Here is a 21,160-nt window from a genome sequence, read left to right as displayed (position 1 = left end):
ATTTTACGACTTAAACCATCCCTTCTCAAAACAAATTGTATCATAAATTTTACAAGTACAGAAAGAAAATATAAAAGATAGAAGTTTGAAAGATGATATTGTATGAATGGTTAAGTAATCATCCATAACTATCAATTCAATTTATCTATTTTTTGTTGACACTATTTTATTTATAAGTTTTAAAACTTAATCAAGTGTCTCTTTTCCATTGGCATAATAATATTTGTTTTGACTTAAAACATCCCCTTTATTGCATTAATTGATCATAAAAACAGTTGTTGAACACTTGAACATGTAAATTCAAGTCGATTTCATGATAAGGCGTATTTTCCCTTTGAAAGAAAAGTAATAAAAAAAGAGGGTATTATTGTAGGTGTGTTGATGACAGAGCTTAGATGGGTCATGTGCACAACAGAAGGCAATCACGCAATAACAGGGAGATGTATGTTCCACTACATTATCTCTACTATTTTTCTCCCCAACTCTACCCATTAGTGAAATTAAACATTTTCATCCTAAATTAATATTAATCTTAGAGCTAATAATGCATGCTATTAAGGAAATTTCACATTATCATTATCGTAAATACTTATCTTGGTCTTTAATTTAGAAAGTACTGTCATAATAATTTCTAATAACAAAAGATATTAGTTGGATTCTTGAAAGTGCAAATGGCTATCACATTAATTTAAAATTTAAAAAGAATTTTTAATTAAATTTGAAGACAACAAAATAGTAAGTATTAAATATAGATAAAATGACTATTCATTTTATTATTTAAATATAAATTATTATTATTGTATGTCATAAATTTGTTAATTACCAATAATTGTAATTACTTTAGAGATTATATTCATAATGATTTATAATTGAATTGATTGAGGATGTAAGTTTTTTAAACCGGCATTACATAAAATTTATATTATAATTTTAAACTCAAAACTCAAATAGTTTAATTGATACTAGATTCTAGATGTCAAAACAGGATTTCAGTGACATACTGTACTAACCTAAACTTCATATATTATTTGTACAATCTTTAAAATTAATCTATATTTTTTCTAAAACTTTATTTCATACCAATTTTTTAGTAATCTTTTTAATTGTTACATAGTAGTTCATAAAAAATTAAAGGAGGTGAATGAATTTGAATTAGAATGACTGTCCCAAACCAAAATCCAACCATCCATGAGACCATTATTTATGTGTTTAGGTAACATTCATAATTTAGAAGCACTAACTCTGTTATGTTGCTGACGTGTCGCATCTTGATTGGAGGGTTACCTGACAAGACTTAAACTTGACTATATCGGACCCAATGGCCTTACCCTCTATCCCTCTCCTTCTCTCTCTACCCTTCTTTCTCTCTCTACCTTCCCAAGCACACCCAGACACCAGAAGTAGGTGAAAAGCAAAGAACCCTTCTCTTAACATTTTTCACATTACCTCCACAACCACTGTTGCTTCCTCCTCCCACCTAATCTCCTCAGAAACTGCCAGAAAATCGCCGAGAAAGTGACAGAAAATTGAGGGCCAGAAGGGGGGAGCACTTGCCCTTGTTGTGTTTCCTTTTGGGGTGGAATAAAGTTTGGATTTTGAACCCTAGGGGCTGAAAGTTCAAGGCTTTTGGGGTCAGATCTCAGCGATTTTGGTGTTGTGGCTGTTGGGGTTGGAACTCACTGGTGGATCTCTCTGATGGGTTGAATCAATAGGGAACTGTGATTGGTTTTGTGGGGTTTTCAAATGTTGAGGGATTATTTTTAGTTTAATTTTTTTTTTGGGTGATGGGTTTGAACTGTGAGGGGCAATGCTGGTAGTTCAGTGACACTGTGTTTGTGTGGAAATGTCTGCTTCTTTAGCGGCTTTTGAGCGACCTCGGCCTGGGGCTTCTAATACGGTATGTTTTGTTTTGGAGGGGATGTTATTTTGATTTTTTGTTGAAAAATCTGATTTTGAGCTAATGCAGATTGTAGATAAGGAAAATGAAAATTTGAGTTTGAGAGAAAGGTTGTGATTTGTAAAGGAATTGATTTGTTGACTGAACTGGGACACGTTTGGTTTGAACCTTGTATGTGTTGGTTTCCTTGACAATATTGATGATGGAAATGGGGAAGTGGAATTTGGTCTTGGTGGTTTGTTTTCCTTGCAAGTGTTGAGTTTGATGAGGAGCTATGTGCAGAGTGTATTTTAGCTTGGTCCAGTTAAAATAAGCGTTTTTAATTTCATAGGCTGTGAAGTATTAGGTTAGTTTAACTGAAATTTACTCTACTTGATTAGTTTTTCTTTTTATTAGTTTCTTTTGAATTTTTGTTCGGAAATTTCACTGCATGTTAGTTTAGTTTATGAAAACTTTCACATGTTTTCGTGGCAATGAAAGGATTTATGTGGGCAATGTGATTGGTAGTTGCTGACATGTTGGAGGCTGAAATTAGTAACTCAAAACTCATCTTTACTTGTTTACTGTTTTGTTAAATTTAAGAAGGGGTTTAACAGTTGGAGGATGAAAGTATATACCAAACAGATTGACAGGTGAGACTAGTGAAAAGAAAGAATGTTGAGCAATTTAGCAATTGATTAAAACTCATTAACAGAGCCATTTGCTGAACTACATTGTCATAATGAGGAAAAACTAGTGAAACAATGTAGGGTAGTTGGTAAATCTGAAGAAGCTATACTGTTTTTAAATGATTATGATATGATCTTGATGTACGCTTTTGCTAAATATAGTGCTATTAGTATTAACCAAAGGAAAAGTTGAATTTGGGGCAGGGGAGAATGATGCATACGTCACACTTATTTTATTTCTTAATCAGAAGTTACCTTGTGGTTCCTAACAGAGGTTACTATTTGGCAGGTTTTTAAAAGTGGCCCACTTTTCATATCTTCTAAAGGTTGGTGTCCCTATTTTTCTCTCTGCTTTTCACATATTTTCTTATTCTCTTGAGATGATAGATGAGTTTATTTTGATAGCTTATGTTCTGTGTGAATGGTATGTATTATATCTTAATAAATCAATGATATAGGAATTAATCTGTTTTCCCATTTTGATCTACTGTAGGAATAGGCTGGAAGTCTTGGAAGAAGCGGTGGTTTATACTCACTCGCACGTCATTGGTTTTTTTCAAAAATGATCCTGTTAGTATCTCTCAAATCTTTCTTATTCCTGTTAAGGTCTTTAGTTGGATATTTTTATGTCTAATTTTTTTTCCCTGTTGTTCTGTGTGATTCAACTCTCAATTAAGCCGATATGGTTATCATGATTTTGCAGACAAATTTTTCCTTTACATATAAATTAATGAACATTTTATGGATATGCTTTGTGCTGATTAATTTTGAAAATTGGCAATTTATTTAATTCTTACTGGAGAGTAAGATGCGACTGTAGACCTATGGAGCATTGGGTAATGCTATAGGAGTCTTTATCTATCTGTGTTGATTTCTTTCACTTAAATATATCAGAGTTACTTTTGTTGTCATTATTATAATTGTCTTTACTTTGATTGGTTGTGTAGAGTGCCCTTCCACAGAGAGGTGGTGAAGTAAACCTGACTTTGGGGGGTATTGACTTGAACAATTCAGGGAGGTATGTTCGATAAATTTACTATTTGTAGTTCTAAATTTTGATGATTGATCTGCGGTCTGCCTTAAAATTGTGAATTTTATTTCCAGTGTTGTTGTGAGGGAAGACAAAAAACTTCTTACAGTATTATTTCCAGATGGACGTGATGGGCGGGCATTCACCCTTAAGGTGATTCATTTATTATATTTTTAAGCAAATGAAAATTAAATTAAATTGGACTACTAGATGCTTTATTAATTGTTGGCCCATATAAATTCCAATGATTTGCTCAAATATCAGGCTGAGACATCAGAAGACCTGTTCGAATGGAAGACAGCTCTTGAACAAGCCCTTGCACAAGCACCAAATGCTGCCCTTGTTATGGGACACAATGGAATTTTTCGGAGTGATGCAAGTGATTCCATTGAAGGGTCTTTCCATCAATGTATGTGCTCATTATGCATTATTGATTTATTTGATGTTTATTAGCTTATATTAGTCATGGTAGTTGAATCGGGATACAAATAGTGTATCGGAAAGCTTATATTTTGAATCGTGAATCGAATCGTATCGTGAATCGTAAGATTCATGATCAATAAAAACATATATATATATATATATATATATATATATATATATATATATATATATAAACAAATATAAAAAAATAAAATCATACATTAATATATAGTTAATAATATATAAATATATTCTAATTTATTTATTTTTACATATATATATAAATATTAAATAATTTATAATACATATAATTAATGATATACATATAAAAATAGAAACATAACTTAATTTATACATTAAATAATTTCAATAATTAAAATTTATAGTAGTTAAACAAAATAATAAAAAAATTAAGAAAACAAAATATTTAAGGTTTTATATTAAATTTTTTATTACTTAAAATATTATCTGAATTATAATAATAATTAATAATAAAGAGAAGTTACCTTCTTAAAAAAAAAATAGTGAAGGCCAAATCAAAAGATAAAATAAAATTTGGGCCCATTTGGCCCAACTTTTCTTTGAAGAAGACAGGTTGCATATGCCGGAGATGACAGAGTCACCGCCGGAGGAGACACAGTCGCTGTCAGAGAAGATAGATCGACGGAGATTCGTCGGAGAAGAAGACAGATCGGTGGAGGATCGGCACTTTCCCTCTCTTTTCTGCATTTTTTTTAGGGTTTCCAGAATCAGGTCGCGCGTGACTCGATCCAGTTTCGAGGCGTGACCCGCTGTTTCGAAATCGTGCGATTTCGTCCAGAATCGCGATTTTTCCGATTCACGCAACGATACGCACGATTCACATGCGATTCTTAATCAAAAACGAGACAACTTGCGATTCGTATCGCGGAAGCTCGGAATCGTATCGTATCGTACGATACGAATAGCGATACATCCGATACTTACTACCATGATATTAGTTATGTCAATTCTGGTGTTGTTTCTGTTATTTTGGGTGTGTTGCTGTAGGATTCTGTGTGCTTTTGTTTTAAATTTTTAAACATTTTTTTATAGAATAGTACAGTTTTTTGTCATCCCAATTTTTTTTCCAAAAAAAAAGAATGTATCCTCATTTTCGCTATATTTTTGTGCTGTGATTCCAGGGAGGGACAAGCGTCCAATTAAGTCTCTGGTTGTTGGAAGACCAATTCTTCTAGCATTAGAAGATATTGATGGAGGCCCATCTTTCCTTGAAAAAGCTCTTCGGTTTCTAGAGAAGTATGGTAAGTTATGATCTCATATTACATATGAAATGCATCTGCATTTCATTTTACTTTTTGTCCTCCCACATTTCAAATTTTATGAGTTACTTAATTTTTATTTCTCACTTTCTCAGTAATCAGTTCAGAATTTTTGGCTAGTTGGCCTTGCCAGATTAGTAAATTTTTCCAATATCTTGTTCAACTGGAGATCATGTTGCGCTGGTTATTTTGCTTATAGTTTATTGTTCTTGTTACATTAAAATGCAAATTCCCTCTTCAACCTTGGCCCTTTGGAGAATAGCCCGTGAATTTAAATGTTGTTAATTTAACTGCTTAATCTTTATAGTGTAACATTGGCGTGCATTTGTTGAAGCACACTGGACATGTTAGCTTGTTTATCAGAAAAGCAGAAGACTCCTTAGTTTAATAATTTGAGTGCCTTTCTTGTAATGTTGATATGGCATGTTGTAAATGTATCTGACAGCATAAAACAGAAAAAATGTTGAATGCATGAAACATGTTCTACCCTATTTTTCAGTGAAGGGTTTCTACTGATTTTATTATTTTTAATTTGTAGGAACTAAAGTTGAAGGAATCCTGCGGCAATCTGCAGATGTTGAGGAAGTAGATCGAAGAGTTCAAGAGTACGAACAAGGTACAGACAATTATCTTAAATGCCCTAGCCTAGCGCTCTACATGCGTTTGAAGTAGGAAGATAGTATTAATAAATTTAGTTGGCTTCATAGAAACAGCAAGCAGAGAAAAATAGAGGAAAGGAAATCTAACTTTCATAAATCCTTATTAACGAAAAAGACAAGTATATGCTTAGAAGTCAAAGAGATTTCTAACCAAGCATCACTGTGTACTTTTTCAATAAAAGTATGGAGCCACTTTTAGAATCAGATTCCCTTTAAATGGAACCAATATTATAATTGTTTTCATAGTTCAACCCTTCTGCTGGTGAAAAACCATTCAAGATAAAATCCAGGATTAAACTCTCAGTTTAATGTATGGATTTATTTTTTGATGCATGAGACTTATGAATGCCTTATTTTTAATTGATATTTCCAGGTAAAACTGAGTTTGGTCCCGACGAGGATGCCCATGTTGTTGGTGACTGTGTTAAGGTATTTATACTATCTTTTATAATTGTTTATTTAATGAATATAAATATTCAAAAAAAAAAAAGCAAACAAACTTTATGTTAAACAAACACTAGGAAAGGTGATGCTATCTAACCTACTGTGGGAAACAGAGAATTATTGATCTCGATTTTATGTAAAGGAAAATTTAAGTGTTCCTGAAACTTTTTTGCTGTTAATTTTATCATATAGAATGAAGGATTACTGATTACACGAGATAGGACAAAAATTCCTCCTTAAACTAGCAGCAAATAAGGCAAAACAAAACCATTAAAGCAAAATTTGACGATGACATTACCGATTAGTGTAGAAGAGCTCAATCACCCTTCATTTCTACTGTCTACTACCAAGTACAAACTCTGAAAGAGACTATATGCTGAAAGGGAAGTAAGGGCATAAAAATGAGTTGAATTTTGATAAGATTTCTAGTACCAAACCATTATGTTCTAACAACCAGTCTTAAAACCACCAACTCTACTTGCATAATGGTATCATAATAGCTACTAAAGAAAGTACTGACAAGAATTGCTAGAGGACCAGCCTATAATGCTGTTGTGTGCTTCTAAAAGAAACCACAGCAGCAATTATTAAACCAAGTATACCTGAATACCTAGAGCTGAGTAAGCAAATCCTAATTTTTTATTGCACAAATCATTACCAGCAGTAGTAAACCCCCTTTTATCCTAGTACTTATCACCTATTAGCTACTAGTCTATAAGCCTGTTTACTCTTAAGTCTAAACTAAATCTGATTTACTTTGTAAAATTTATTAATAAAAGGGCACCAGTTTTTTTCATAGTTTTTCAGTGCTGAGGCTTTGAAGCCATGAAATCAATCATGCATTCGTTCATCAGCCTAAAACATTAATATAAGCCTGATTTGGAAGCAGCAGTAGTTTTGGTACTATCAAGTATCAATCTAATTGATATGTATCCTGGTTTTTTAAAATGTTCTGTTGGATTATGCATTTTATTTAGTGACAATCCACTGGCTTATTTACAGCATGTTCTGAGGGAGCTGCCCTCCTCCCCAGTTCCAGCTTCATGTTGCACTGCTTTATTGGAGGCTTATAGTAAGTTGAGCTCTATGTTTATTTTCTTTATAGCCATACGGTTTCAAGAGGTGGTTTATTTTGGTTCCTTTGAAATGCTGCTGATTGCCCGGATTATTTATGCTTTTATTTTCTCGTCTTATTATTTATTTATTTTATGATTCAACTGTATTATAACAAAGAAACTTATATTGAGTGGGAATCTAGATTTGATTATAGAATGAAAATTATGGAATAACAGTGGAAATATTTTCAATGTTTATTAGGGATAAATAACTCATGGTAAGAACTATCCTGTTTGTACTTCAAATGAGTGTTTGGTGTCAGTTACTATCATTGATGGTCCTATTTAAATCTCACCTATTTTCTCCCTTACTTTAACTTTATTTGCTTCTTATCTGTGATATGCAAAATTACTTGTTATTTTCCTAAATGAACTGTTCAGTTGTTAAGTTTTGTTGCTTTTCTCTTGTTCTTTGGATTGGAACCTGTGTTTGGTTAATTGTTACTGTTCTTATTTTACAAGAAATTGACCGAAAAGAGGCTAGGATTAATGCAATGCGCTGTGCTATATTGGAGACTTTTCCAGAGCCAAATCGCCGTTTGTTGCAGAGGTGCTTTCTCTCTTCTCCCCCCTGCCTGGGCAATGATACACGCACACACACTTTCCTCTATTTGCTGTATATCCTTGTATGCTATTTGAGTTTGCAATGGATTAGTTATGGTGGAGTAATTAAAAAAACTGCTCTTGAAGAGAATGTATACTGGGTTTTCTTGATTTCTGCATGGTTTGCTTTTTAAGTTATTAGAATCTGTATGTTTCGGTAGTTTCAATGGTTTGTTCAGGTTCACGTGGCCTTAACAAAAGCCTCTGATAGATGCTATAAAAGGAAGTTCTCAAAACTAGTGTTTCACTATCTTTACTCTAAGCTGAACTCAAGCAAACCTCAGTTTTGTGAAATTTTAGTTACCTATGATAGTATTTGGTAATGAGGAATGACCTGTTGCAATTGTTATTATGTTGATATGTAGTAAATAATACCTTAAAATTTTGGTCTGCCATAACTTGTGAATTTGCGTTTGTATAATCTAAAATGCCAAATATACATATTGCACAAACAAAAACAAGTGCTTTAATTTTTCACCATAATTTAATTGTCATCTCTTTGCAGAATTCTGAAGATGATGCACACAATTGGTTCTCATTCTAATGAGAATAGAATGACTCCATCTGCTGTTGCTGCTTGCATGGCACCCTTGCTCTTAAGGCCTCTGCTAGCTGGAGAATGTGAACTAGAGGATGAATTTGATGTCAGTGGTGATAGTTCAGCTCAGCTCCTTGCTGCTGCTAATGCTGCTAATAATGCTCAAGCAATTATTACCACTTTGTTGGAAGAGTATGAGAACATATTTGATGTGAGAAACTCTCAATAGCCTGTATTCTTTTGATTAATTGCTTTGTGGTTTGTGTATGCTTACAATTAGGAAAAGTAACTTCAAGTTGCTGCATTTGTTTTATTTAGCCTGAGGTATCCTAATTACTCTCAGCTTCACCTTTCTTTTTGTCCTAATATGGGCTTCTTTTGCTAGTGCTGAAGATGCAATTTTTTTTTTATAATGCGGGACTTGTGTATCAAGTTAACTGTTGCTATAAATTTTGATCCGTAGTATAATGAGATAAAAGGTTTTGACCTCTTGTAGTATAATTTTTTCCTATAATGCAACTAAAATTGAATCTGTTCATGTGACCAGTGATTTTTCCATGGTCAGTTGGCAGTGCTTGTAAATTTTTGCACTTCTAAAAATGTTATTTTCATTCCTTGATTCAATTCTGCATCCTGAGCGTTTATGTGCTGTTTCAGGAAGAAAATATACAGAGATGTTCCATGTCGGCTGATTCTCGGGTAGAAAACAGTGGGAGTGAAGATTCAACTGATGATGATAATGTTGATGTGAAAGAAAATGGTTACCATGATGCAGAGAATGAAGTTGATCAGGAGACAGATGATGATGCTGATCGTGTTCAGAGTGGAAAATTGAGTGAAAGTAGTGGTTATGCTGGCAGTGATCTTTATGATTACAAGGTTATATCCTGCAGTCTTATTTCGTCCATTCTTCTGATCCTGTCATTTGTGTCTGATGTATTTTTTTTTATTTATCAAACCAAAAATACCCTTTTTTGCTACGCAAATCTCTTTGATTATGAAAATCTGCCTAGACTTTTGATGTTGTCAATCCTAGCAGATTCATTAACATATAGCTTAGCAGTTAGTTCATGGAACTTGTGGTCAAATTTTATTCATACCCTGATTCAGCCTTCTATTTTGATAAAAGGGGGAGAACAGCTTCATTTCCTTCACCTGAATCCAAGTTTCATTCAATGCTGCTGTTGGGATATTGAATAAAGGGAATTCGAGTAGGCCATGCCCATCATATCCCTCTAATTAATAACTGTTCGAACTCCCTTTATTCAATATCCTAATTGCCACACTGTTTGAGTTGAAGGTTAATCTACCATAAATGAATGTGTTCTTATATTTTTACCAACATTAGGGTAGATAGTAGTCGAGTAGAGAAGGATGGGAATGGCATTTGATCACAAAATGTCTGCAATCCCACACGTGAGTTAATAAATATGTTGGGCCTGCCAGCTCTGGATTTAGCTGTAGCATTTTTGTATATTCAAGGGAATTTTATGTTTTTATGATGTAGCCAGATAGGAGAGATCTATTTAATAATCCCAAAAATTGAAATTACAATTTTTTAGCCATAACTGGTCCCAGTATTGACAAAGAAAGGATGATTGTGCTAGACCCTCAACAGTCAACATAAAACTTGTTGAAACCCCAAACATCAATCACTCAATGGATTATCCTATACATGCTAATGTTAAGTTGTTTCCTAGAAGTAATTTGTTGTATGACTCAAATATAATGTTAAATGAGCTAGTCTCTCTGTATTGATCCTCAAATGTAGTGTTAAAATGAGCAAAGTGTCCTCAAATGTAGTGTACCAGTGCCTGATTAGGTTTGGTACTTGGACTATTGGTATGTTAACAGGGAAGTCTTTGGAGGTGGTGAACACCATGATTTGAAAAAGGATTAACATTACATAAATGTTGGAAAACAAAGTTGAATTAGACATAACAGCATTTAAACTTTGGTAGACAAGGAAAGTTAGACAAAAGAACAATTTGAGATTATTGCTAACAAGAGTTGGAATGAGACTGGTGGATGTAAAACCATCAGAGACAGTTTCATCTTTAAAATTGATGGTTGCACAGAAGAGTTTCAATATCATCAGTGCTTTTGGGTCACAATTAGGATTTGCAAGTACTTTTGAAAGAAAATATATGATATGGAATGATTGTACACAAGGAGAAATTGGTTTGATACCTATTTAGGAAATGATGACAGAAGTTTGTTCAAGGTGGCTCGGATCAAAGAAGTTCATTGAATGCAACAGTGTGGGGAGTAGATGGCATGCTTTTAGCCTTGTAAATTGTGAAAAGGGGTGGAGGAAGACCAAAAAGGATATTGAAGGAAATTGTTAGAAGGGATCTCATGGTGAATTATATCCACGAGAATTTAGTTTTTAACTGTTGTGTGATCCATGTAGCTTGCTTAACCTAGTTGAATAAAGCTATTAATGTTGTTGTACCTTTATATATATCTTTTATCAAACTAGGAACAGATTTTTGTATTGATTAGTCTCTTGTTGTGATTAAAAATGTAATTTTCTTTCCCCTCTATCCTCTTAAAATTCTTCTTTGTGACCTGCAGGCATTTGGAGGTGATGATTCAGATGTTGGATCCTCCAGTAGTAACCATGCCAAGACTGAAAATGCTAATCTGAATGCTGTTCCAGATGCCCCACTGTCTGAGGATCAAAACAAGCAAAGAAAGGGGAGTGAAAACCCAGTTGATGAGAATGACGCTTCAAATTTGTTGCCTTCCACTGAATCGTATCGATCCATGGGTGAAATTTTATCTTCCATGGACCCCAGCAGCCATTTACCCATGCCTGTGAGTGAACCAGGTTCCGGAAAGCAAACTGGTAAAGCTAGTAGTGCTAGTTTCAGCTCTAAGCGGTCAACATTCTGGGGAAGGAGCAATGTGAGTTGTTATTTTTTTGCCATTTAGTGCCTAGCAAATTTGTGGATCTAAACTCGCATCATGGATATAGAATGTGATTTGTTACAGGATTCACATTTACACTAGATCATTTATAGGACATTAAGACGTTTATGAACATTGACAATATACTTGCAATAAGATAGCAATTAAAATATAAAGACTTAATATGCTGGCAGGATATACTTAAATTTTTTGTTGAGAGGCAAAACTGATTTTCTTCCCAGTTTTTGTAGCTTTGAATTTTCAAGGTAAATACCTGGCATCTGATAATTTGTTCTTATTTAACTCATTTAAGCAGCCAAGGAAGACACCATCAGTGGAATCAGTTGATTCTTCCGGAGAAGAGGAGTAAGATACTTAGCTTTGTACTCTTTTTCTTTGTAAATTGTGCCCTTGGATTGCGATTCCGGGTACAATTCCGGGTTATTCTTCAATGCCTTTTTTTCGACTTTTTGAATAGGTCATGTTAGACTCTCTGGCTAGGCTTTTTCATAAGCTTTTATAGCCATATTTTGCTAGCTTCTTGCATTATTGCTATATACTTGTCTCCATTTTTTCACCTTTTTTTAATCCTTGAAAACAAATAACTAATATTTTTAATGTCTGTAGGCTTGCTATTCAGAGGCTAGAGATTGCAAAAACTGATTTGCAACACAGAATTGCAAAGGAGGTAGATTTCTTATGCCTACTTATTTTAAGCCAAATCTTGTATTGAAGATGTTTTTTTTAATGCAATTGGTCCTGTTTTCATTTTAGGCTAGAGGCAATGCAATTTTACAAGCAAGCTTAGAGAGAAGGAAACAAGCTTTGCACGAGCGGCGCTTGGCACTTGAACAAGATGTACTTATTGATTTGACTTGTGACAGTTTGAATTTGATTTGCTAGTTTGCCATTTGCTTGTTTTTAATGCGGCATTTCTGGACATTTTTGGGTTTTTCTGACTTCATTTTCACTGCTTTTTTCTTTAAATTTATTGAACGCTTGAATTCAAATTTTGTAAAATACTCTTGCAAAAACCAAAAATGGTTTCTAATGTATTTTCTGTGTATTACTACAATCTATACAAGATATTGGTTGCTAAAATTGAACCACTTTACAAAGATTTATGTTACCAATAAAATGCATTTCCACACTACTGATGGAGGCATTTGAAAGATTTTAATTTAAAGTGCTACTTGCTGGAAGGTTTTTCCAGATTGGAAAAATGAATTTTCCTTTGTATTCTTAATGTCATTTTTTAAAGCTCTTTTGAAGCTATATTTCTGTTGACCAAGGTTTAGGATTTTATAATCACTAGTGCCAAAAATTATACCATATCTTTCTTTTGGTTCAATAGCATGTGTCCTGTTGGATAGATATAGTATTTCCCTTGGGAGTTACTTCTGAAAGTCTTTTATTCCTTGTTAATTTTGTTCTTTATTATACTGCAACTCTGTCTAGCACCATTATTTTTTATTTGCTAGTTGCTACAAAGTTTAATGCATTATTGTTCAATGTGGAATGGAGTCTTAAATGCAAATGTTTCTTGATCATTTTTTTTTTCCTTACACTGTCATTCTGCCATATTTTCTCAAGTTTTTATTTATTTTTATTTCAAATGGATGTACATAGCCTCTTAATTTTGATCTATTAATAATATGCAACTGATTTTTTAATCTGAAGGTTTCAAGATTGCAAGAACAGTTACAAGCTGAGAGGGATCTTAGAGCTGCATTGGAAGTTGGTTTGAGCATGTCTTCAGGACAGCTTTCGAGTTCACGTGGCATGGATTCCAAGGTGCTTTCATATTCTTGTAAAGTTTACTATTTTTTTTCCCTTTTAATTGCTTTCTCAGTGCACTTATCTGTACAAAATCTGCTAATGTATAGACAAAGGCTGAGCTAGAGGAAATTGCACTTGCTGAAGCTGATGTGGCCAGGTTGAAGCAGAAGGTTGCGGAACTCCATCATCAACTTAATCAGCAAAGGCAGCATCACTACGGTTCTCTTACTGATGTGGGTGACCGATACCAACATGCCCAAAATCACCCTCAACAGTGAGTATGCAGACCTATGTTATCTCTAATAACAAGAAAGAGAAGGAATATGCGTGTGAAGTTTAAGAAAGATTTTTTATGTACTTCAAAATTCAATTTGGTGCCAGCTCCACATGAATTTGACACCAAATCTAGTTTAAATATCAAAGGATCTACTGGCATCGTCCAACTTCAAAAGGCCGAGTACCCACTATAGTTAGTACTCAAAATTGGAGCTGTTATCAGGAATTTTCTGAATTGGAGATGAAATGTTGTAATCTTTCAATTTTCTCTTTTTCCTTGGTTCCCTTATAAAGGCTTCTTTGTATAATTGTATCCTATGCCTGTGCTTGTAAGTCAAATGAAATTTTAACCAAAGTTTGCCTTTTCTGGGCATGAACACTAGTTTCTTGCTGCATTTCTATAAACTTCATGGGACTTGCCTTTTAATTGAAAACCATGTGAACTTATTAATTCCATTAGTAGTTATTTAACTTTCTTTTTATACTTGTGCAGGAGATTTCTTCAGCAAGATTTTGATTCAACCCTGGCCTTTTGTAATCACGAGAGGAAACAAAGGACTGAGGCATGTCTTATTGTCTAACCTTTTCAACTCCTTCCTGTTGGTATTTAAATGATTAAATGAGTTGATACGATACATGAATACAGTAGTTCCATCACTAACGTCAATAATGGAAAAATAACCTTTTTAGTTCGTTTCTTTGATTTGGTTTTAAAATTTATTCTCATTATGACCATGAAAAAGGCTATTGAATGGTTGCATCAGGAATTTATGTTCTTGCCTGCAGCAGCACTTTCCTCTCTAATTTTGTGATCTGTCTATTTTATTATTATTTGTTTTTTTTTGTTGATAAAATTAGCCCCTTACTTATCGATGATATCTTCTTTAATGGTTTGGAACACTCTTCAATAACACTGGTAAAATTTGTCTTTTCATTTTATACAGGAGAGTTTGTTGGGAAATGATTGGAGAAATATCAAAGGACAAGTATTGTCATCTGGTAATGGTAGTAGACAGCCTTCTCGAAAGCAATTTATAGAGTCAAGTCCTAGTGATTCCAAAAGTACCGAGGCATCGACAAGCATGTCGGTAGATGATCTCGGTGCCGTCGATTCGGCTTCAGTGCCCTCCACCTCAAGGGCAGCAGAGGTAGGAATTAAGCTAAAGAAATTTGTCTGGAAAGTAGGTCGGATGCAAAATTCTAGTAACATCATTCTATTTTGTGAGATTTGTTAGTAACTGAGTATCATAAGTTTTTGATAGTTGATACATTTATGCAGCATCCTTATCTGCTTTCAAATGATTAGGAACTGACGTAGTTGCGTTGGTTTTAGGTGGCGGAATATGCGAGACATCCATCTGTAGCATCTTCAACATTAGTAGAGTTAACTACTCGTCTCGATTTTTTCAAGGAACGCCGGTCACAGTTGATGGAACAGCTCCATAACCTTGATTTGAATTATGGCTCTACAACTTCCCAAGACTTTGTCTATAAACCGTCATCGCCGTCGTGGAGTTGACTGGCCAAATAGGTGCTTCATAAAATCCGTGGGGAAGAATTTTGGCTGACAACGTTGTATATCCTTTGACTTATTGCATATATTTGTATCCATTATGGTCCTGGTACTGCTTCATTCTCTTGGTTCCTATTTAATTTTTTTCTTTTTCTTTTGGTAGTGAAGTTCATTGGAGTTGAAATGAAAGGCTTTCCTTTTGGTCATCAGGTTTTCTCTTTTTCAATAACTTCGAGTTCTTTAGGGGAGGGGGTGGGATTTGGTGTAATTATATGGCATGTCAATAGATGGGGAATTTTGTTGAACAAACAACTATATAAGTGAGGAAATTTTAATTACTGTTGTGGCAAATTCTTTGTACATAGGGACATGTAATTGCCAGTTTACGTCACCTATGGAATGATTGTTGTTATTGTTGCTGTATATCTAGCAGGTTGTTTGTGATGCTTTTATGTTTGCTTTATTCTTTGCACACATTTCAAGCAAGCTGGAAGGAAGGCCATGTTTGGTTTCAACTTACAATTGTTAAGCCCCCAAATGTCAAAGAAAAACCGAAAAATCTTTGTACCACTTTCAATTGGGTTCTATCAAATTGTGTTGCCTTGATTGTCTAGAAACTCGATTTGAAATGAAAGTAAAATACTGTTTTTGTAAGTTTGAAAAATAAAAATTACTCAGAATTAAGTTTCTGAATATACACAGAATGCGAGTATGGGTTGGTTTCCACGTCTTAACGGATACGCTCGGCTTTATTCATACGTCACTCTGCCTTTCCTAAAAACTAAAATCATCTCGAAAATATGAAAAACTTGGCATGTTTGGTGGAATTGAGTCATGGTTAACCATGAATAATTATCCATCTTAACTTATCTGTGACGAGATTAACCGTCTTGTCGGTGAAATTGATAAAGCAATTTGTTTTGTTGTTTTGGAGACTTTTTATGTTTCTTTCACACGTAAAAGTGAAATGTATAGTTATTTTTATATTTTTATTTAGAGAAAAAAAAGTGTAAGTGAGAAAAGATGAAGGTTAAATAAGACAATGTAAAGTTATTTTGGTATTAGATTTAATAGTATTCAGTTAGTGGAGTAAGTTGTTTCCGCGCAGTTACAGCATTATAATATGTTGGTGAAATAAAATAGTTCAAAAGAAAATGTGAAGACGAAAAAGTATTGGTAAAATAACTAGTGTAACAGAGAAACTCCCATATTTATGTTTTAACTAGAGTTCACGACAGGGTAATCAAGGCTCAAATATTTAGAGTAAATTACACTGCAGAGTTCACGACATTGCTTCAATTCCACCTCAAATTTGCATCATAAAAAATACTGAAAAACAGGGAAGAGAGAGAATGGTTCTATATTGCTGCAACGACATCATGTAAAACCATTACACTTCTTTTATAAGTGTGAACAAAAGCCATCGTCATGATACTCGGCGGGGACACTCCCCAAAGGTCTCTGATTGGAATAATAACGTAAACTAAATGGAATTGAACACTCCCAATATCGGTTGATATTGCACCAATCATTAGAATCAACAGGAGCCAAACTAATAAAGTGAAAACTGAAACCTTTTTCTCCCTTTGCAAATTTCCTTTCCACTAAACGACTACCATGATAAAATGATAATCATTTTCTACCATCAAAAAGCGAACTCAATTCAGTTAGATATCCATACGAGTATTTTCTTTACATCGACATACAAATGCACTTGCTAGTGATTACATTATGTTTTCGTAGATTCCTGTGTTACACGGGCACTCGCTTGCTTCTGTAGCGGTCAAACAACTGCAAGCGCACAGAAAATTAACAAAGCTCAGTTTGGAAATTTCAGCATTTTGTGCAAATAAATGCAAAGGGCTTCAACATCTAGAAAGTGTGGCAGTACTTCCATGTCGAAGTCCCTTTGTTTCTATACCATACATGGTGACTTTTGATTGGTTGATAATGTAAAAATTATTTTCACCACCAATGCATACACTATTTACTCATTTAGAGTTTAGTTTTCTAGACACTGAATGTGAAAAAGTGAAAATGTTTTTAAACCAAACCATAAAGCCCTTTGTTCTAACTTCAGTATCTTAAGACTTAAGTTTGGCATTCTCTATATATGCCCGCTTTTCCTCTTTATTCTATGTCACTATCATTCACATCTATAAATGAAAATCAAGATTTTCCAATCAATCAGAGTGACTTGAGATTTCTTGATAAATATAATGAAAATCATTAATATGGCAGCACCCAGACTGGTGAATGTTTTAGATGCTTTTGTGAAGACTTAGATGTCAGGTAAATACATACCGATCGAACAAATGGTTGTTGAACCACCCAGCCAAGAACAGGAATCTTCTGTAAAAAAACAGCCAGTGTAGGCCAGAAACCACTGCACAATATAATCCATAATTATTTTTTGAACATATAAACATACTCAAACAGGACAAATTTCTTCAAATCACACTAAACCTGAATAATACGATGAATCCGTAGGCCTCAATAATCATGCCAAAAATAGGCCATCCCATGATGAGAATAAAGAACCCGATACCGAATGAGATTGTTCCCTTGAAGTTTAGAAAAACGTGAGCAGGGAATATTTACCATGAAGGAAGCATGAGGCACCAAGTAAAAAGAAAATCAACAGGTAACAGATTTACCTTAAAATTACTGCGTTTCATGAAAAATTGCATAGTGGATTTTAGCCCAATGGTTAAGGACACTCCGGAAACAAACAGGATCTGATTTGAGCATCATCCAGATAACAAGGCATCAGAAATTATGTAATTAAGCAAAATCAAATAAGAAGCAACTTCTTAAACAGGCAACTCATAAATGAATCTTACATTTCCCATGGCTAGCAATCCCTTGTCAAAGAAGAAGATAATCCCAAGAAATGAGAAAAATATACCAAAGCCAGTTAATCCTAATCCAATCTCTGTATGATTTACCAATCCCATACATTGAATATAGTAAGTTAACAAATATAAGTTGAGAAATAGGACAGAATACGATATCAAATATGTAACATAGAGAAATAACTAAGCCACAATTTAGTGAAATCAATTCTGCCAGTCAGGATGATACCACAACATAAAGATACTAATATATTTCTTGAAAACTGTATCATGTTTTACTAGGGCAATCAAATAACATACGTCTTAAAGATGTCTTCCTCACGAATCTGAAGAAAATCAGCATGATGGATTTCGGATACCATCATTTACAATGTGATAAGCAAAGCTAGTATTGGTAGATGTCAATTAGCTTCATTAGGTGATGCCATTACTTTTTAAGTAACCAATTTGAAGATTTGTTTTTTTTGGGATAAAATTCCGATCATAGTTGTGACTATTACTTTTGATTAGAGAATTGGGTAATCATCATTAAATAAAAAAATTGGCTATCATGTCTAATATGTCTAGCTTCTTGCTCATTGAATTCAGTAACGAATTATGTTTCTATATCCTCTATTTTTCATTGCTTCTATTTAAACTGAGACACAAATGGACCCTGTGTATTGCGGGAGCTTTATAGCACATCCTTGAACGGCATTAAAATAAAGCAAAACCAGATAACTCTTCCACTGAATAACAGCATATGTTTAGTGATTTATGAAAAGATAGTTAACTCTACACTAGTTTATTTTTTACACATAAGCATTAAAGACAACAGATCACTTCATATAATATCATTATTCTTCCTATGAGAACAAAAGTATCATATTCCACTTACTCTTTCGATCATTCATCTCAAAGGAAACCATTTTACCAACAATTCAGTTGTTCAAACACCCTGCCTTCGCTGAAACACATAAATAAATAACCAAACTGGGTTAATAAATGAGTGTGAATCATATTATGGACAGGTTGATTTCAAGAAGCATTGCTAACACCATGGAAAATCTTAATCGAAGAAAAGATCCTGAGAAAACCAACTAAAGAATTCAGCATGAAAAAACGTTTAGTTCCCACTGAACAAAGCATGTGATTCTAAACATAAAATATCAGATAATTTTCAAACATAATAGATCTCAAATTTAAAGCCGCCTGGGTTCAGAGAAAAAGTGCAGGCAACAATATAAGTAACAAACATTTAAGAGAATAGCAAAGAAACCCAATGGTTTAGCAATTCAAGTATAGCTGTACAGCAGAAGGGAAACTACAAATGATCCATGGACAGGAAGTAGATGTGAATATAATGTATGACTGTCAAACCAAAAATTCCAGTCATTCTGAAAGCCCGCATTAGTTAGTCAACTTGAACAACTCATAACACTACTTTCTTCTCAAATAAAAAAAAATATGCAAGAACAGTTTTTCAGTTTTACAAATTTTTGGAGCCGCACAATGCATTAAAAACTTATAATCATTAATCACCATTTTCTTTAGCTAAACTGCACCAGTTGCCAATCATTTAAACTGAAGGCAAAATGCAAGTCGAGAAAGAAATGAAAACCAAACCTAAATTTTATCTGCACACATATCAAGCATAGCATTCTAATGATCAAAGCTGGCAACTTCGATCGTCAATACCCAATCCAGGGCTCAACAATTGAAAGCTAATTGGCTACTCCCCTTTCTTACACCTTAACCCAACCCAACAAGACTTCCATAATCAAAATCCAAGCCCTATAAACCAGGATTGAAGTCTCTACACAAACTAATACAGTACTAAGCACTAGATCTATCAAACTATATCAAACCATTGCATCACACATTCAATATTCGCTGCAAGTGTAACACAGGGTACGGTTAATAACTCAGTTTAGTAAAATGGAAAACAGAAGCAAATAATAAAAAAATAAACTAACAACTAAAAAGCCGAAACTACCAAACGCGAAAAGAAATTTGTAAAAATAACACAAGCCACATAGCCACTTTCACTTTTACAAGAATATTTTCTAGCTTTCTCGAATTTTAAATAATCAAATTTCAGCAGAATAACGACTGAGAGCACTGATTCGCAGCGCAATTGACAATTCTCCTCCGCGGTAGCTAAGCATTTAAACAAGGAATGAGAAAAATATTCTACGCTATTACTTCAGTGAAAACGCCGATGAAAACGTAGCACGTGCTTTTGCTATGAATAATGCTGGTGAAGAAAATAGTTCGAAATTGAACGTGAAATTGGACCGAGCGATTCAGAGAAAGCGAACGTAGTGATTCGCGAAATGAGATTGTCGAAAAGTGAAACCGTAGTGAAGACGACTGAAGCGGTGGGATCTCACATCTTTGGTTTCAGTAACAGAAACGAATCGATCCAAAAATGTAAACAGAAAAAAACTTAAAAAATTAAGATAAACGTGAAGTGAGAGATAGAGAGTTTACCGGTTTCAGGTGCGTGGCGTCGCCGGAATTCGGAGGAAATGGTCGCCGGAAGTGGTGGTGGTGGTGGTGTTGAATACGAGAGATTCTCAAATGCAAAATAAAAATATTTTGGTTAGAAAAATAAAAATAAAAATTGAATTAATAATAGGAATCGTTAAAACTTGGCCCATTGTATCATAACCATGTAGTAGGGGTTTAAAAAGTCCAAAGACGCGGCCCAACATATGAATAGTTTTTTTTTCTTTATATTTTTGCTATTTACACTCTCCTGTTTGTTAAATACATTTTTTTTCTATATATAAAATTGCTTAATTATTCTCTTTTTTTTTCATATTTCTTGAAAAATAAAGTTATTTAAGTTTTTGCATAAAAAATAAAATAAAAATATATTTATTAAATGATGAGAGATTGAAAGACGAAGAAAGTGACACATTGGATCTTAAGAGAAAAAAGACTCAAATAACAGTTAAAAAAAAGGCAAAAATCCTCTCTTATATTATTTGTTAGTGTTAATTTAGTCTCACTTTAATTAATTGAATCAATTTAGTCCAACATCTTTAAAATGTATCTTAATATTTGACTTTCTGTTTAAATATTTAATACACATGTTATGTTATAATGCCACGTGTTATGTCATCATGTCATGTATCATGATGTTATGTCACATGTTATGA

At 33.7% G+C, this 21,160-nt stretch overlaps 2 protein-coding genes across 4 annotated transcripts; one reads left to right on the top strand and one right to left on the bottom strand.

Moving 5' to 3' along the window:
* Nucleotides 1-1,322: 1,322 nt before the first annotated feature.
* On the top strand, nt 1,323-15,582 carry LOC109792438 (Rho GTPase activation protein (RhoGAP) with PH domain-containing protein). 3 transcript variants are annotated; one of them, XR_002239167.3, is made up of 23 exons: nt 1,323-1,897; nt 2,855-2,891; nt 3,059-3,135; nt 3,513-3,583; nt 3,670-3,748; nt 3,860-4,004; nt 5,182-5,301; nt 5,858-5,935; nt 6,352-6,407; nt 7,425-7,494; nt 8,000-8,087; nt 8,646-8,889; nt 9,336-9,557; nt 11,256-11,588; nt 11,905-11,957; nt 12,219-12,279; nt 12,366-12,449; nt 13,272-13,385; nt 13,478-13,644; nt 14,140-14,209; nt 14,591-14,794; nt 14,980-15,221; nt 15,323-15,582. XR_002239167.3 is itself a non-coding variant. In XM_020351852.3 (22 exons), the coding sequence occupies exons 1-22, from the start codon at nt 1,844-1,846 to the stop codon at nt 15,163-15,165; spliced, it is 2,610 nt and encodes an 869-aa protein (XP_020207441.1). In that variant the 5' UTR covers nt 1,323-1,843; the 3' UTR covers nt 15,166-15,582. The 3 variants fall into 3 exon arrangements, 2 of the variants coding, with proteins under 2 accessions (XP_020207441.1, XP_020207439.1); XM_020351852.3 differs by having other exon boundaries at nt 11,908-11,957; nt 14,980-15,582; XM_020351850.3 differs by having other exon boundaries at nt 14,980-15,582.
* Nucleotides 15,583-16,486: 904 nt separating this feature from the next.
* Nucleotides 16,487-20,647, bottom strand: LOC109792437 (vesicle transport protein GOT1). The gene is made up of 7 exons (XM_020351849.3): nt 20,487-20,647; nt 18,892-18,960; nt 18,003-18,094; nt 17,817-17,897; nt 17,626-17,723; nt 17,464-17,545; nt 16,487-16,950 (listed from the first exon to the last, which is right to left on the bottom strand). Exons 2-7 carry the CDS (start codon nt 18,920-18,922, stop codon nt 16,912-16,914), a joined length of 423 nt encoding a protein of 140 aa, XP_020207438.1. The 5' UTR covers nt 18,923-18,960; nt 20,487-20,647; the 3' UTR covers nt 16,487-16,911.
* Nucleotides 20,648-21,160: the final 513 nt, after the last annotated feature.

Source organism: Cajanus cajan, chromosome 9 (assembly GCF_000230855.2).
Source record: "Cajanus cajan strain Asha chromosome 9, NIPB_CcT2T_4, whole genome shotgun sequence".
NCBI lineage: Eukaryota > Viridiplantae > Streptophyta > Magnoliopsida > Fabales > Fabaceae > Cajanus > Cajanus cajan.
Note: the sequence above shows the minus strand (reverse complement) of the source record. Positions and strands in the feature narration are given on the sequence as shown.